Consider the following 16,420-nt stretch of genomic DNA (forward strand, 5'->3'; position numbering starts at 1 on the left):
GTTCTGATGTATGCAGAACATAGTTTGATTTTCAATTTAAATAACAACTTTAGTTTTTAAAGGAAAATCCACACTTCTGGTTAACTTAAATTACAACCCTTAGCATGACCCCGAATATGCCACTTTGAAGATTTCTACAGCTGCCTTTTGTCTAGCTTTGTCTACTACCACCCAGAGTTTACAATACATCATTTCTATGGCTGACACACTTATCAGTGTACTGTAATGTACTTGTGTAGGGCACAATCCACCAGGAAATTGTCTTTCATAATATTCCGATTATATAAATAGGTGTTTTGCATGAGAGATTTGCACTGATCACTGCATGTATACACTTGTATATATTGCACAAATTCTGAGCAATTTTTCCGCACATTTCTAAATTAAGATTACATTCACATGATGACACTTTTTGCATTGCAAGATATATTCCAGTCTCCTGACATGTTGTCATACCTTCACAGTATGCATCCACTGATGGTATGTTCTTAAATTTCCTAAAAATGTAAATTAAAGGGAAATAAAAGTTAGAACCATTTTTGCTAGACTTTTATGCATAATCTTCATTCTACATTAAATTCATGTTCATAATAAACATAAGAGTTCTACCGTTCTTATCTTCACAGAACATCAGACTATATTATTTTCTCTGACAAAATCTATGGCTGATATGACAGAACTTTAAAAACATGGTAAATTTAGAATTATTTAGGGATTGGAAAAATACACATACGCACAAATATATATGTATTGTATCGGGGTATAGCATAATATTACACTTTCTACAGTCTTACAGTTTTACAAAACTTTGCAAGGGGGCAGAAGAGCAAATCAATGTGTGTTCAATAGTATTACTCTAATAAACTATTCATAACGGTCAGGTGAAATTGGATTACACATACGCACAAATATATATGTATTGTATCGGGGTACAGCATAATACTACACTTTCTACAGTCTTACAGTTTAACAAAACTTTGCAAGGGGGCAGAAGAGCAAATCAATGTGTGTTCAATAGTATTACTCTAATAAACTATTCATAATGGTCAGGTGAAATTGGATTTCATAAAAAATAGCAGTTTTTTTTTATTTTGCAGTGCAAATAAATTTAAAATGTAGCAGGACAAGTAAATGCGGGTTTAGTTTTAAAACCATTATTAATTTTAAGATAGCATGAGGAATGATAGTTGCTATAAATTCCTAGCCAATGGCTTCTCATAGAAGATGTGGGCTTTATAACAGTTTCTAAAGCCTCTTAAACTCAGCAATACAATGAGACATCTTGTAGTGAAGTATTTTGATTTGCTCATATAACACCACTACACTGAAAGCTAGTCTGGGTGCTGCAATTCAAAGTGCTAGTACTTACCTTTAAAGCAGCGGTTCTCAACCTATGGGTCGCAACCCCATTTGGGGTCGATCAACCATTTCACGGGGGTCGCCAAGCAAGGCTGTCCACCATTTTTTTCCCCTTTTCTGGCGGGTGCCTTACCTCCCTTGAGCTGGGCCAGCTGGTGGTCGGCCTGCTCCGTCTCTGCCGCTTGCCAGCTACGCCTCGGCCGGCGCAGGGGGCGGAACCACGCATGCGCAGCGCTCCTGAGCAGGGAAAGTCCTTGACTTACGACCGGTTGGGTAGTCCTCGACTTACGACCGGTTTAGTCCTCGACTTACGACCGGTTTAGTCCTCGACTTACGACCGGGTGGGGGTCGCGGCATTAAAAAGGTTGAGAACCACTGCTTTAAAGTCTTTCATGTCTCAAGACTTTGGTATCTGAACAGGCAACTCTATCTGCTTTCCAATAAGACCCGGTAGAGGGGCTCTCTCTGCAGGGATTAGCATCTTCAGGGATCATAAAATTGACTGTTCTCAATGACTACCCACTTCTATGGAACAGATTTCCTCTGGAAATCTAAAAAGCCTCTTCCTGATTGGTTTTTAAGAAAGCCATTAAAAGTTGGCTATTCTAGCAGGTCCTGGAGGTTGAAACATTTTACTGTTCCTTCTGGCTTTGGAGGAATTGTCTAATGAAATTTATATTGCTGGTGTTTCTAAAAGTACCCTAATCCTAACATTGCTTCTCCAAAAGAGAATAGCATAATGGGTATGTGTATGTGTATGTATGGATGTGTATTCAAATCAATCTTGACAAGCTCCTGCAGGGTTTTTTTTTGGGGGGGGGGTAAGATTTTTGGAAATGGTAAGCTGTTTCTTTCTTTGTAAGGTTGAAAATGATTAGCCCAAAATCTTCCAGCTGACTTTGTAACTAAAGTGAGGTTAGTACTCGTGGCCTCTGTTTCTGGCCTGGTGCCTTAATTATTGTATAAAACAATTATTGTATATACAATTACTAAAGCATTTTCATTTAAAACTGCAGATACTTGCATAAAAGCTGAACATGTAATTTTGAGAAAAGGAAGATGAATAAGTAAGTCTGAAGAATCTTTCTGCTTCTGTCATTTTTAATTAACCATTATATTCAGTTCTATCAATTTGCTATACAAATGCTTATGATATCTTATGAAGCTGAAGTTAGAAACCTTCACAGCAATACATATCGAACACACAGAAGTACAATTAAAGAGACATAAATTTAAAAGAACACTTAATTCAATAAGGGGATTATAAATCAAGCCTCAATTGTGCTTTTTGGTATTAAGAGAGTTGGTGTTAATTAATAGGAACAATTTCACATCAGGCATATAGGTAAAACTATTATAATCATAGACTAATTTCCACTCATCCATAAGAATAATGAGTGTTTATTTTATTCATTATTATTTTTTCATTCTAACTACTCAAGTATCACATTAGTTGCTTTAACTTCTATGGCATATACAATATGTTGAAAACTGCAATTATTTGAAATAAAAATACAAACAACTGTTTAGTAAAATATCAGTAAGAGCATATATAATACATATTTTATATACATTTTTCTCATCTCCTATACAAAAACATCTAAAAAGGTCAATTAAGAAATCTTTTTTATTATTTTGGATTTTTAGCAACATGGAATCTGAATAGTATTTCTATTTCAGTTATTTAATCAAAAACTCTATCCATGGTCAGCACAATGCTAAAAACCAATGTAAAATGTATTGTCATTTTCCACTATTTCAATTAATGCAGGACAAATGAAAGAACAGATAGGTTGTGATTAGTGTAAGTTTGAATAATGTAATATTTGATTTAGTGAGAGAATTGTAAACTGATACCAGGTCGTGTTTAATATGACCCAAAATTCAGTTAATGCAAGGCTAGTTTAAGCACAATTCAATCTATTACATATGCAGTTGCGTTGGGATTTTAGATGCTGCTAATCTTCAAGTGTGCAAAATGGAGAAAAGGAAGGTTCTGTCAGAAGAAAAGAGGGCAAGTTTAAAAAAGAGGGTTGTTATTACACTAGAGTGAAAATTTGATGTAATTGAATTACAGTATATGAATGTGGTCATAGCGACATTAAAATTAGGATGAGATGTTGGTATGCTTGAATCTCTGGTAGAATTTTTTAAAAAATTTGCTTTTTATAACTACTCTGTGACTTTGTTAACCATAAATTTAAATTACAAGTATATTCTTTTTATCTTTTATTGTAATATTTCATATATAAAATATATAAAATTTTCCACTGCCTATTTTCTTTGAGCTGGAACCAATTACCATATTTTCTATAGAAATATCACTTCAAATAGTGCAAATCTGAATAATGTCACCATTTCATGGGATTCATTAGCTCCCCTAATCAAAACCTACCTTTAGTCAAGAAGTACAAAAGTATATATCTACCTCCACTTCCCGATATTTCTTCTTCAAAAATATCGGAGAATCCTTTTCCTGCATTTAGCTTTGCAAGTCGACCTTCAATAAACTGCAATAAAATGTGTATCAAAGCTGTAATAACTTTGTTAAGAAAACTGTATAAAATGTAATTTTATTAGCTGCACTATAAAGTACTAGAAATTCAGAGAGGTCACACCTACTTCCATTTCATTACATAATCACTTGCCCATCCACCCTTCACTATTTCTTTTATTCTTCATAGCTGTTTAAAACTGAATTTGGGAAGGGGGAAGGATGATTTGAAACTTAATCAAGTCAATACTTGTGGTAGTTTTTGAACCAGAATTCACAAAATAAGATGGGGGGGGATCACAATCCCTATGACAATACAGCAGAATGATTCCGTAGCAAAATATTTTTGACATTAATTGCATCTTAATTAATCTCACATTGGAATATAACATTTATTATCTTCATATTTTAAAGGCATGATTCGCAAAGAAATTGTTTTTTTTCTCCAAACTGGAATCTAATTTGCTTAAACTCCTATATGTGTATTCATTTTAAAATGTGGGACACATTTTAAAATATTAAACTATGTTAAGAAAAAAAATGACCACCTACAGGATATATATATGAGCAGTATGGTAATCTTAAACAAGGAAAAAGCAACTATATGGTGCCATTTTTGATGTACTTACATTCTAAGCATATTTTGTGAGAGCAAATCACACTAAAGAAATTCAAATTTATCAGCTTGAAACCAATGTCTAAAATCTCTATTTTTCCATTAAACCACTGAATTATTCTAAATTCACTGTTTGAATCTCTCCAAATGGCATACAATTCTAGCTATTTAATATTGGTTAGAAAGAAAAGTACTTTTTTTAAACAACTCTTAGCTTTCATACTATGCTTATATACCAATTTATACAAGCTCTCTTACAGCTTAGATACAAGCAGTGTCTAATTATAACAACAAATTGTGCTTGAAACTTCCTTAAGTGTTAACAAACTACTATCAATGAAAGAATATCAGATTAAAATTACTTGGAAAGAAATAAAAAATAACTTCTTTCACCCACATTGTGCTTTTTACAAAGCAAAAACTTTATCTCCTTATTAGTTACAAGAATTCCACACATGTATGGAATGCAAAAGTGGAGGAAATGCACAAATACCATTTTATACTGTACAAAACATGCAAAGAAATTAATGTTTGTCATTTGTACCAATCATATTCTACAGAAATTAATTTTCCATTCAAATGCTTTTTTAGGAAAATCTCTAATTACACTGATATAAATCCACTTCATAAATTCTGTACAATTCACTGACTGGAAATTAGTAGATGCCAGCTTTCTTGGCCTGATAGAGATATTTAGAACTTTGTGAGCATAAAGGGCTAGTACAATGGTACAATCAATCCCAAAACAGAAGGAACTGGGGAGTTTGTTTGTTTTTTAATCTTCTCTATACTCTCCAAAGTTCATTAGTCAGAACACTAACTTCTTCTACACATAGTGCTGGATTACAGTCACCCACTTTTTATAGAGTTTTATTTTTATAAAATGTTTATATGAAGTCTTATCTATTTATATGTACTGAAAAAGTAAATGTTTACTAAATGATGAAGGGTCCGGAAATTATTTTTAATCCATCCCATTTGCTGAGAGGACTAGAATAAAACCTCTACATGCATGTCTTTCCTCTCACAATAAAATTCTTTTTTATTCATCACTGTAAAATTAAAACCAATGGTTAATAATTTTAAACAATGATTGCAATCAACAGAAGGTAGCATTTATCATAGTTTGCCAATTTAAATCTCACCCAAAAAAAAGGTAGTGTCAAAAGAAATAAATGGATGTAAGAAAATGCAAGTTTCTAATTCTCCATTCCCTCACATCTCTGAGTTCTAGAGAATTTTGAACGTATACATCAGACATGTCAAACACAAGGCCCGGGGGCCGGATGTGGCCCGCGAAGTGGTTTCATGGAGCCCGTGAAGCCATCCTGGAAACAGTGAGGGAATGGCCCCCACTACCTGGCCCTGGCCCAGGCCAGCCGGGAGCCAATGTACAATTTTGTGGTGGCCATCTATGTTGAAACACATTCAGTCCTAGCTCCACAAGGCCATCTGGAAACAGTGAGGAACCAGCCCCTGCCGTGTCGGCCCCACCCCCTGGAGCATGCTGGGGAGATGTCACCCTTTGTGAGGAATGAAGAAATGCATCATCGCCTGGAAGTGGCCAGCAAATGGCCCTCGCCTACTTCTGCAAGAAACCCTCAGATCTGTCCCACTCGTGAATGATGTAGAGCTGGCCACGCCCACCCAGTAGGCCACACCCACTCAATCCACACCCACCCAGTAGGCCGCACCCACTCTGGCCACACCCACCCGGCCCCCTGAGGGCAACCGCAATGCTGATGCGGCCCTCAATGAAATTGAGTTTGACACCCCTGGTATATATAATCTGAAAAGAATCATGAAACCTTGTTAAAACTGCCAGATTTAAATTATTGGCAATCAAAATCTTAGTATAATTCTCAATGAAATTACAATGTATTGTAAAAACTCTCAATTTGCATTAAATTTTCATAAACCTAAAAAAAAAACAAAAAAAACTTTTTCAACCCTCCAAAATACTGACATTTTTAGGATTAATACTTCTTTGCCAAGATTAGGTAGCCAAAATATGAGATAAACAAAGAAATTATTTGACTGATTGCATTTTCCAACATGAATACCAAATCACTGTTAACTGAAATGGTACACAGGAGCCAATAAAAATTAATTATTTGGCTGACTGTCATATGCTATCACAGATTATCCAAACAGGCCTGTCAGTGACAATCTGATGCTTGTCAATGGATAGACTGATGACATGAAACAAACTGTTCCATGAATACATTTTTAAGAGGACTAGATAAAGGCAGACTCAGCAGTAGCAGTGAAGGACATGCTATCACTGATTATTTCCTATTCTTCTTAGCTAACATTCTTCTCCCTTCACCCACCCCTCAGCCTTAACCTGGCCTTTTTCCAAATGGATTGGTTCATGGTCAGACCGCAGTAAGGGATCACTGGATTATTTCACAGCAAGAATGAGATAAAGCACCTTTAACAACCACTGTGCAGAAAACATTCTTTGAGCCACAAAGCATTATCTATCCAGGGAGAGTTAAGAAATCATTCCTTGCTCTCATACCAAGCACATGATTTATGAGCGTGAGATAACAGAGTGTTAAGCATGAAGTGAACGGAGATATTTGTTTTGGGTCTAATCTTACACTCACAAAATGTTAATACAAATTGTGAGTTCACAAAAAAATTAATAGCTGCATCGTTAATTGTGTTTGGTGGATTTGTCAGATTTCGCCAAGAAAAATGACAAACTAAATGAACAATAAAATCTTGCCCCATCCCTCTATTATTTTCCTCACTTTATACAACTCTGCTTAAACATTATGCCTATTTATTGGGTGTTGTACACCAAACACAAATATGTCCTATTAGCAATTCAGAACACTTCCTAAAGAATAAAAGAGTTATTAATAATAAAATAAATTTATGTGTCAAATCAGGTTATATTTTAATTTTGACCAGACTGGAGCTGCTTTGGGGATTTTATCTTGAACCTTTCAGTAGCACAGGGGCTTATAAAAATTGCATAGAGGTGCAAAAATGTGGTCAATGTTCTGCTTTTAACAGTATATACCGGGTAAGGATTTCATCCATTTTTCATATACACATCATGTTTTCTATTTCAAATCAAATAAAGCAGTTTTCTCTTTCAAGAAAAAAAGTGTATTCTGTTCTTAGACTTAGACACACAAGTATTATACCATCAACAATTTCAGTAACACACATTTCCCAAAGTTTAAATGGTTAACATTTTTCTTAGGTTTCTAAATTATATATTCCTTATTAATGGAATATAAGTGAAGGAGATTGAGCAGCTTAGTTCCATACTTACCCAAAATAGCTATTATCAGTATATACATTCAGGGCTTTAGAGAAATGATATATGGCAAGTCATTCAAAAATGGCTGAAACTAGTGAAATAGGTATTTTGTATACAATACTCCATACACAATTCTATTTGAGTCCTTTTATATTCAACTAAATGATAACAGGTCTAAGTGGACATCAATGATGCTGTGTGTATGTTAAAAAGGTTAGAAATTTATTATATAATATGTAGTGCGTACTTTTTACACACTGCTTTTGCTTCCCATTTGTATGATTACTAAGATTTCACTTTCCAAAACAACAGTGTTTTAAAATTACAATAATGCAAATGTCTGCCCTGCTGCTGTTTCACATATACTATCCATCCATCTGTCTCTCTCTTTGAACTGTTCACAAGATTTCTTTTCTGTTTAAAAAACAGTACTTGCCACTGAACCTAAAGCAACACTTTAAATTCAAATCTCTTATGACTCAAGTAACCTTGAAAAGTGCCTAATTACAAACAGGTCTTGGATAGGAGGCAGCTGAATGTGCAATACAAAGAGGAGGAATTATATAAAATACTAAAGGGGCATAAAATAGTTTCAAAACTTATTTCTTTCCCTATTCCAGAATAACACTATTTCTATTCTTTCCAATTAGAAACTGCACTTTTCACTTCTGCTGCCATAAATCTCTACATAAACCATTAAATTCCAGGAACAAAAACTTTTTTTTAATGAAAGTTACCTACCATCCTGTGAATTTCACTTATCTGTTTTGCACTATATCTTCAAAGAGAGCCAGAAGATTAGTTAAACATGGTCCCCCCCACCACCATCTAAGGTTCTGGCTTTTTTAATCAGAGGAAATGTTTTCTATTTTGTGCTGAAATTTGGACTGCAGTGTTTATCCAATGCTTAGAATAAGCTTTTAGGACTGTTCCTATTTGTATCATTTTGTTCTCTCTTCATCCAACAATGGTTTCCAACAGGCCAGCAGAAAAACTAATCTTCTGGCATCAATCAGTGGCATGCGGCAGCAAAAACCTACAATTGAAGTAGCCCTTCTAAATCCTGTTTATATCAAGACAGTCCAAAACTAAGAATTTCTTCCCAATTCCAGATACGCAATTTGAGTTCTAGCTTTTGAGATTCATCAGACAAAACGGTTCTGAAACACTGCACTTTCACCCTTTCCTCTCCTCTGCTACAACTACAAGGAAGAGATAAGAAAGCACCCACTTCTAAAGAACAGACGTTCCTCATTACATCTGAACTAGAGACAGGTTAGTTTTAAAAAAAATGTTTGAAAATCACCCAAGATCATAAGACATGACCTGATTCTGGATTGTCTGAACAAATAGAAATTCTCCTCAATATGATACAGAGTACTAAAAAAGCTTCTAACTTTCCCTTCCATGCAATGGGAAAGAAGAGACATGCATAATTTCAAACACATGACCCTCTGGGCAATTAATGTCAAATTAAAATTTAGCTGTAACATCTGGAAAAAAAACTGGAAATATGCCTGAATGGTATGGTCCTACTAAACTGATTTCCATTTTTAAACAAAGTCAAAGTCAACTCTATGAGTTAAAGTATTGTATTGCATTGCATTGCATTGCATTGCATTGCATTGCATAGCATTGCATTGTATTTGTATTTGTATTTGTATTTGCATTGTATTGTATTGTATTGTATTGTATTGTATTGTATTGTATTGTATTGTATTGTATTGTATTGTATTGTATTGTATTGTATTGTATTGTATTGCTCTGAGAGCAATGTGCTCATCCATAGGAAAGCCTCTTAAATAATGCCAAAATAATTATATCATCCATGACTACAAGTATGAGCATCAAAGGGCTGGGAGAAGACTCCTACTTCTGTTCTCCACATATGTTTGCACCATACCCAACTTACACAGCAAATTTCCTAGTCCTGAAGGGAGCAGTTTAAGAGAGGATCTGGAGGCTAGCAAACATGAAAATTGGATTTCTTGTGCTCAGTTTTACTAGTGATAAACAGGATTAAATCTATGTATGTATCCAAAACATTTTATATAAAAAGAGCTATTCATTGAATAAGGACTTCAAATTATGATTGCTTGAATTTTACCTTTACCCGAACCATTTATTAATACTTTCCTATATACCTGCCACATCACTTCTAGAGGATTGGAAAATCTGCCAAGACAGATTTTGGATGTTCACAGGAGGATAGGGATGATTCCAAATAGAAATACAATTAAATATGCTGGAAGAAACCCAAGACCTTTTAATTGAAGCAGGTTTATTTTTTATTACTTCAAAGAGTTGTTACTAGAAAGAACCTATAATTGAAATGTACAAGAATTTATCTTGGCTATACTCTGGTTTCTCCTCAGATCATAAAAATCCTTCCCTAGTCAAATCAAAATTCAGAAACTGCTATTGATAATGTTGTATCAATTTTTCTATCCCTGAATATTCATATGCTACATGCATTAGAATGATATTACCGTAGATCAAAAATCCCAGAAATACCTGTTTAAAAAGTTGGAGATTCACTGCAGTTTCCAGAAAATATTTAGTAGAACTGGAACGATGCTTGATGAAGCTTTCCTCACAGAAAATGATAGGCTCTCCCTGAATTTGAAAAAAAAAATAAGAAATATGCATTTTTATAAACAGTTTTATTTAACATTTCTTTACAGTACACTAATTATTTTGCATGTAGCAGTACTTGCAATCAAAATTGTTAAACCTGGTAAATTTAACTTATTTTTCATACTAAAAATAGATTTCCTATGATGCACAGACAGAATATTACCAAATGCCCCAAATGAATTATTTTGTAAAACCTAAGTTTTTAAAATCATTATCCATCATGCCTAAAATAAAAACAAAGTCAATAATAGCTAATCATGGGCACAAAACAGATTAGAAATAATTAGCATCCATTTTAATTATTCAAAAAAATCCGTTACTTTAATTAAAAATTCATCTTTTCTGCAAGTGAAGTATCTTGTTATGATTTGGGGAATATATCAGAAATATGGAAAAACTAAACTAAAATAAAATAAAAAGCACATTTTCACAGCCACAAGAATTGCCCTATCTGACCTACTGGGTCTCTACTAAGCCTTTTTTTTCTTGTGATTGTGTAGTAAAATATAGTGTGCCCAATAATCCAGAATGGATTATTCACATCCTTTGATTATGCAAATTAGCTATGGATTTTCCATAAAATCCTCATGTCTGTTTAATTCTCTGCTGGATGCATTCACATTTAGCTAATCTGATTATTCAGGAATGCTGAATATTCCCCAAATATTTTATATAAATAGTACTATAGTAAATACTTTCAAAAGAATCCAGTTATGGTTTATTTATTTTTAAGTCATAAAGTTAAACAAAACTTTGTATCATTCATGAGTTAAAAGTATTTAAATTTGCCAGAAAGAAGCCATACCGCAATAAGAATAGAAACAAAACTTAAGAGGGTTGTTCAGAATGATTTTCTGACACCACAAATATAAAATTATATATTTAAACCCCCCCCCATTTTAAATTACTGCCACTCTTATAATAAATTGAATAAAAACAATCAGAATACTCTTGCACTAGTCAACTTGAAACAAGTTTATAACAATCCTGGATTCAGTTTCAATAAGACTAGCATGAGAAAATTTGCACTGACACTTCTCTTAGAATTAAAAGCTGGGTCTTCCTATTTGTGCTTAGGTATTAAAAATAATATTCTCTCATTCCCAACTATTAAATGTCAAGAAGGGTAATTCAGAATACTTTAGGGTCTTATGTATCATCACCTTCTGCAATAAATCTGTGTTAATTATGGACCGTTAATAACTGATGTATATTGCTAGAATACAAATGATTTGCTGGAATTCTTTATGAAAAGAATTGAATGGAACTTTCTGAAACTGAAATGAAAGACAGGAGTATTTTATACCTATAATGTTTATACAAACCCTGAAACTTCAAAAATGGAGTAAGAACTACCTCAGGCTGTAGTGCAGTGATGGCGAACCTTTTAGAGACCGAGTGCCCAAACTGCAACCCAAAACCCACTTATGTATCATTGGGTGCCGAGTGGGTGTGGCCAATTGGGTGGGCGTGGCTGTGGTAGTAACGGCAGATTGGGTGGGACTAAAAAGTTCAATCAATCAATTCCAAATTTGAGAGATCTTTTTTTTTCCCCTGAGAAGTTGAAATTGACTGATTGATTGAACCTTTTTTTTTTTTTTTGCACACGGCAGCGGAGGCCTAAAGTGAAAAGGTTTTATAAAACCCAGCTGAAGGCCTAGGACTGGGGCAACGGTGCGCCACCACTGCTCTAGTGGATTGGAGGGGAAATTAAGAGACAACATGAATAATTTTAAGAAATGAAAAAGGCTATTTTAACAGAAGCTTCTTTGAATTACTTTGAAACAGGTTAGTTACTACTGCATACCTACTACCTCCTCTAAATCCCCTTAACCTTCCGTTGTTGGGAACTATATTACTTCAATTTCCCAGAAACTCAAGTAATTCACTGACTCTATGTGGAGATCTGTTTGAGAGGAAGAGATTAAAACTAGCTGTAACTTAAACATTTAAAAGTAATTCAAAGATGTTTCATGTTAGGCACTTTCATAAAATCCTATGTTTAAAGGACATATGTCTCTTTTCTTGTGTCCCCATAGACATCTCCAAGAAAGAAGCCAAGATTATGTATGAAAAACATTTACATACTACTAACATAATGGCAATTTGTCAAACTGTAACCACCAAATAATTTCTCAGTGCACTTTTCCCAAACACATTGGACTTGTTACATAGATTGATTTTTAGTCTATATTTTTATGAAAAAGAAGAAATGCTACTGTAAGGGTCTTCCACACTGTGTCCTTCCTACTCCGATGTGTATTTTCTTAATTCTTGATCCTAGTGCTAAAATTTCAAATACCTAAAAGAGGATTATTCCAGGAGTGTCTGTACAAGACTTGCCTAAGGATCAGAAATCTGATTAGGATTTCATAATCAAGTTGACCTTTTATGGTCTATTTGGATTACTGATAACAACAAATCATTTTGATTTGATATGCAGCTTTTGAGATCAGAAACACAAGAGAAAGGGAAAACAATTGAACTACTGAATATCTTACATTGCCAGGGATAGGAATTCTATGGATCACAACTCATCCCTTGCATCTTAACACTCAGATTTTTTGGAATATATGAACCAGCAAAATTGTATTGGCCTTGAAACTGTTATATCATCTTGGGATATTGCTATATTCTACACTTAGAAGTAGATTAGGGGATTCATCTCCTTTGGTGTACACTTGCTGGTGTTTCTGACACATATCATGATCATCTCCTATAAAATTAATAATCTTTTTTAGAAAAATGACCAAAAGGAAATCACCACTCGATTACTTTTCAATGTAATCACATCAAAGATTTAAAGTTTCCCTTTTCAAAGAGTTCTTTCCTTTTCCTCTAACATGTCTAAGGTCACAAATATAGAACTAAAAGTCATTTGAAATTACTTGAGCAAGGGAAGTTGCAGAGCTCTTGAAGGCACAGTTTATTTTATCCCCAGTACTGTTAGACAGCAATTTGTCTTCTATCTTAAGCCAAGAAGATACCCCAAAACATCCAATGGAGGGGGCTCCAACTATCTTAGCCAAGGCCTGGGAAAACAGATCTTCATGGTTCTTCAGAACACCAAAATTTCCAACATACTCTCAAAGTATAGTTTTGATCAAGGTCTATTAGGGATTCTGCACTGAAGAGCTGACTGCTAATATTTTTAATATCAGATTGATTTTTCCCCTTTTTGGCCAGACAATATATCTGTCCTCTTGATAACAGTTATTACATCCCCATCTCCTTTTCATGAGCTAGTGGGACACATTCCTTTTAAGCTCCATCCACATTTTAAACTAGCTGCTTAATATAATTGTAAATAACTCTTGACACACGAGCTCAGAATATATCATTATCTTGAGCATAAAATAACCTAATGCCTATAATTATACTAAAAGCAAAAGCAAAGCTGGGCTCAGTAGGCATCTTTGCTTTAAAAAGATAACAGTATGTACTATGTTTTTTCATTCATAATTAGAACATGGTTTATAATCAATTATTTTATTAATTAGCTTATTTAGGAGGTTTGGTCTTTGACTAACATAGTCAAATTGTTGCAACTAGTATTCGTTAAATGCATTTCACAAAGGTTGAGTTTAGGTGGAATGTAATAGATATTTAATTTTACAGCAACAAGTACACTACAAACTTTGTGCTCACTGACCAGAGTTCCATTAAAAGCTAAAGTTTAAAATATACAAAATAAAATGAATTTTAAAAAAACATAATTACAGCAAATTTTACAAACCGTAAAATGGAATTTGCCCATATTCAATGAAACTGACTCATATTAGTCAACTTATATAGCTGCATTTAGAATGGATTTGAATGCCCTTGCAATTTACTTAAATTGTAAAACATACTGTGAATCTTTATAAAATGGACAATGCAGCAAAACATTTTCAACTGTTCCTTTGCCACAAGGATAACTTTTAACAGAAATTTAATCCCAGGATAGTAAAAGCCTCTGTCTGACTAGGAAGATTTTCTGCCAGTCACAGAAGATAGGGAAGGAAAAGAGAATCTTCCAGTAAGGCAATAATCGGAGAATATATATCACACTTCCCATTTTTAGAGTCTCTGCTTTAATGAGTTATTCCAATCCTATTCATGACAGTCCTGGTCTTTAGGTTAAAGTGGACGAAAAATGATGGCAAAAGTATGCCCACATTTATTATGTACAAAACTTATCAAGAAAACAAGAGCAGTTAAAACCCACTTGCTTATGTGAAATATTTTGGAAAGGGAAAAATTATGTGCGATAAATGTGTAATTCTTCATGATAAAGCAGGAAGAAGAAAAATACTGTAATACACTAAACAAATCACCTTTCTCAAAAACCATATCATTAAAAGATTATAAAGAACATAAACAACTAACTTGATTTATACTTCACTTTAAAAAATCTGGCAGCATTTCAGAAACCTAGCCAAGAAAAAGATAAAGCCATAAAAAGATACTGGACCTCTGCAAGGGTGAAAACCACCCACCACTTAACTTGAAAAAAAAAATATAACAAGAGCTTTGTTTAAATAGTACTAAGACTTGGCAATTATAGTTTGAAAAATTGGAGAAATTTCAAAGTCAAAAAGAGTACCATCTTCTGTTTCAATTGTTTAATGTCCTATAGTATTAATGTCCAAGGATATGATGCAAGAAGGGATCATCTAAATCTTTAGGTTAGGAGAAACTGGGTTAAGAAATCTTAAAGGGCCTTTAGAAACTTTAACAACCAAGCTCAAAAGGCTGCATGTTTAGTAAGGTGTGTAAAAGGCTACATACATTGGAAATATATTTGTAATGTACATAATTAACATACTTTTAAAATACAATCACTTTTGTGTAGATGAGGAAAAGTAATCTCAAAAAAAACCCCCACACACTACACAGACTCCTGCATAAAAAGTGAATATATATTTTCAGTGAAAACTACAGGGACTATGTAATACTTATTCAGCAAAAAAATACAAATATTCAGGTAGCTAATATTTATTAATAAAATACTTCAGTTTTTAGATGTTCACTTGTACAAAGTGTATTTTGATTAATCATCCCATCTACTACATACCTATTATCTGAACTAGATACAATTAAACTAGATTCTGCTAAATCTTAATTACGGTCAATCTGATTCATTTAAAAAGTCTATAGTTTAGTAACAAATTTATTAGGATCCCAAAAAGTAGTAAAAAGTATGTGCCAGATTTGAATTCTTCAGAAATTTTTATCAGAAAAAAAATCTGGAATACCCAAATTATGGGGAAAAAAGCAAGGAATGTCTTTTGGGACTAGATCAGGTATTTCAGCCATGACTCTTGTTAAAAATCAAACTCAAAGGAAACTGAAATTAAACTGAATTCATTATTTATCAATAAGTATAATCTGTATTAGATTACTTCTAATGATTATTTTTCCTCTCCCGTCATCTTAAAAGCACAAATACCATTTATTTCCTGCCATAGGTGAAGCTCGGGGGCTTCTGGGCTGACAGAAAGCAGAAAAACAGAATATTAACCCTTTAAATCAGCAAAGGCAGAGAATCATTTGGGACAGTGTACCAGGTATAAAGTCAAATGCATGCTGAAATAATATGCTGAAGTAGACAGAGGACTCAAATGAACTGCTTAGTCATCTTAAAGGTGCCAAAGTTGAAAAAAAATTGGCTTAGCCAATGAGTTAAATAAACAATCTGAAGAAAAGATATATACACAGACATGCAAGCATTTCCCTATATATATATATATATGGCTAGAGATAGAATTAAAAATACGACTCTTGGGTACTTCCATATAGTGTCCAAATAACCACGATCACCAAGAGAAGATAAAATGTTTATAAACAATTAAAACCGCCTCAGCAACCCTGATGATGTCGGGAGAGTCCGACGAAAGCTCGGTTGCCGATAATTTTAAATGTTTTATTGCTTTTAAATTGTTTTTAACTTTTTAATTGTTTATAAACATTTTATCTTCTCTTGGTGATCGTGGTTATTTGGACACTATATATATATATATATATATATATATATATATATATATATATATAT

General features: G+C 33.6%; 1 protein-coding gene across 1 annotated transcript in view; it reads right to left on the reverse strand.

The window, feature by feature from the left end:
- Positions 1-16,420, reverse strand: part of DENND1B (DENN domain containing 1B) — a 192,107-nt gene that overhangs the window by 32,894 nt on the left and 142,793 nt on the right. Inside the window, 3 exon segments of the mRNA XM_029284173.1 lie at positions 457-497; positions 3,788-3,869; positions 10,264-10,365. Coding sequence (XP_029140006.1) covers positions 457-497; positions 3,788-3,869; positions 10,264-10,365 — 225 coding nt within the window.

Source organism: Protobothrops mucrosquamatus, unplaced genomic scaffold (genome assembly GCF_001527695.2).
Source record: "Protobothrops mucrosquamatus isolate PMUCROS unplaced genomic scaffold, P.Mucros_1.0 scaffold_109, whole genome shotgun sequence".
Taxonomy (NCBI): Eukaryota; Metazoa; Chordata; class Lepidosauria; order Squamata; family Viperidae; genus Protobothrops; species Protobothrops mucrosquamatus.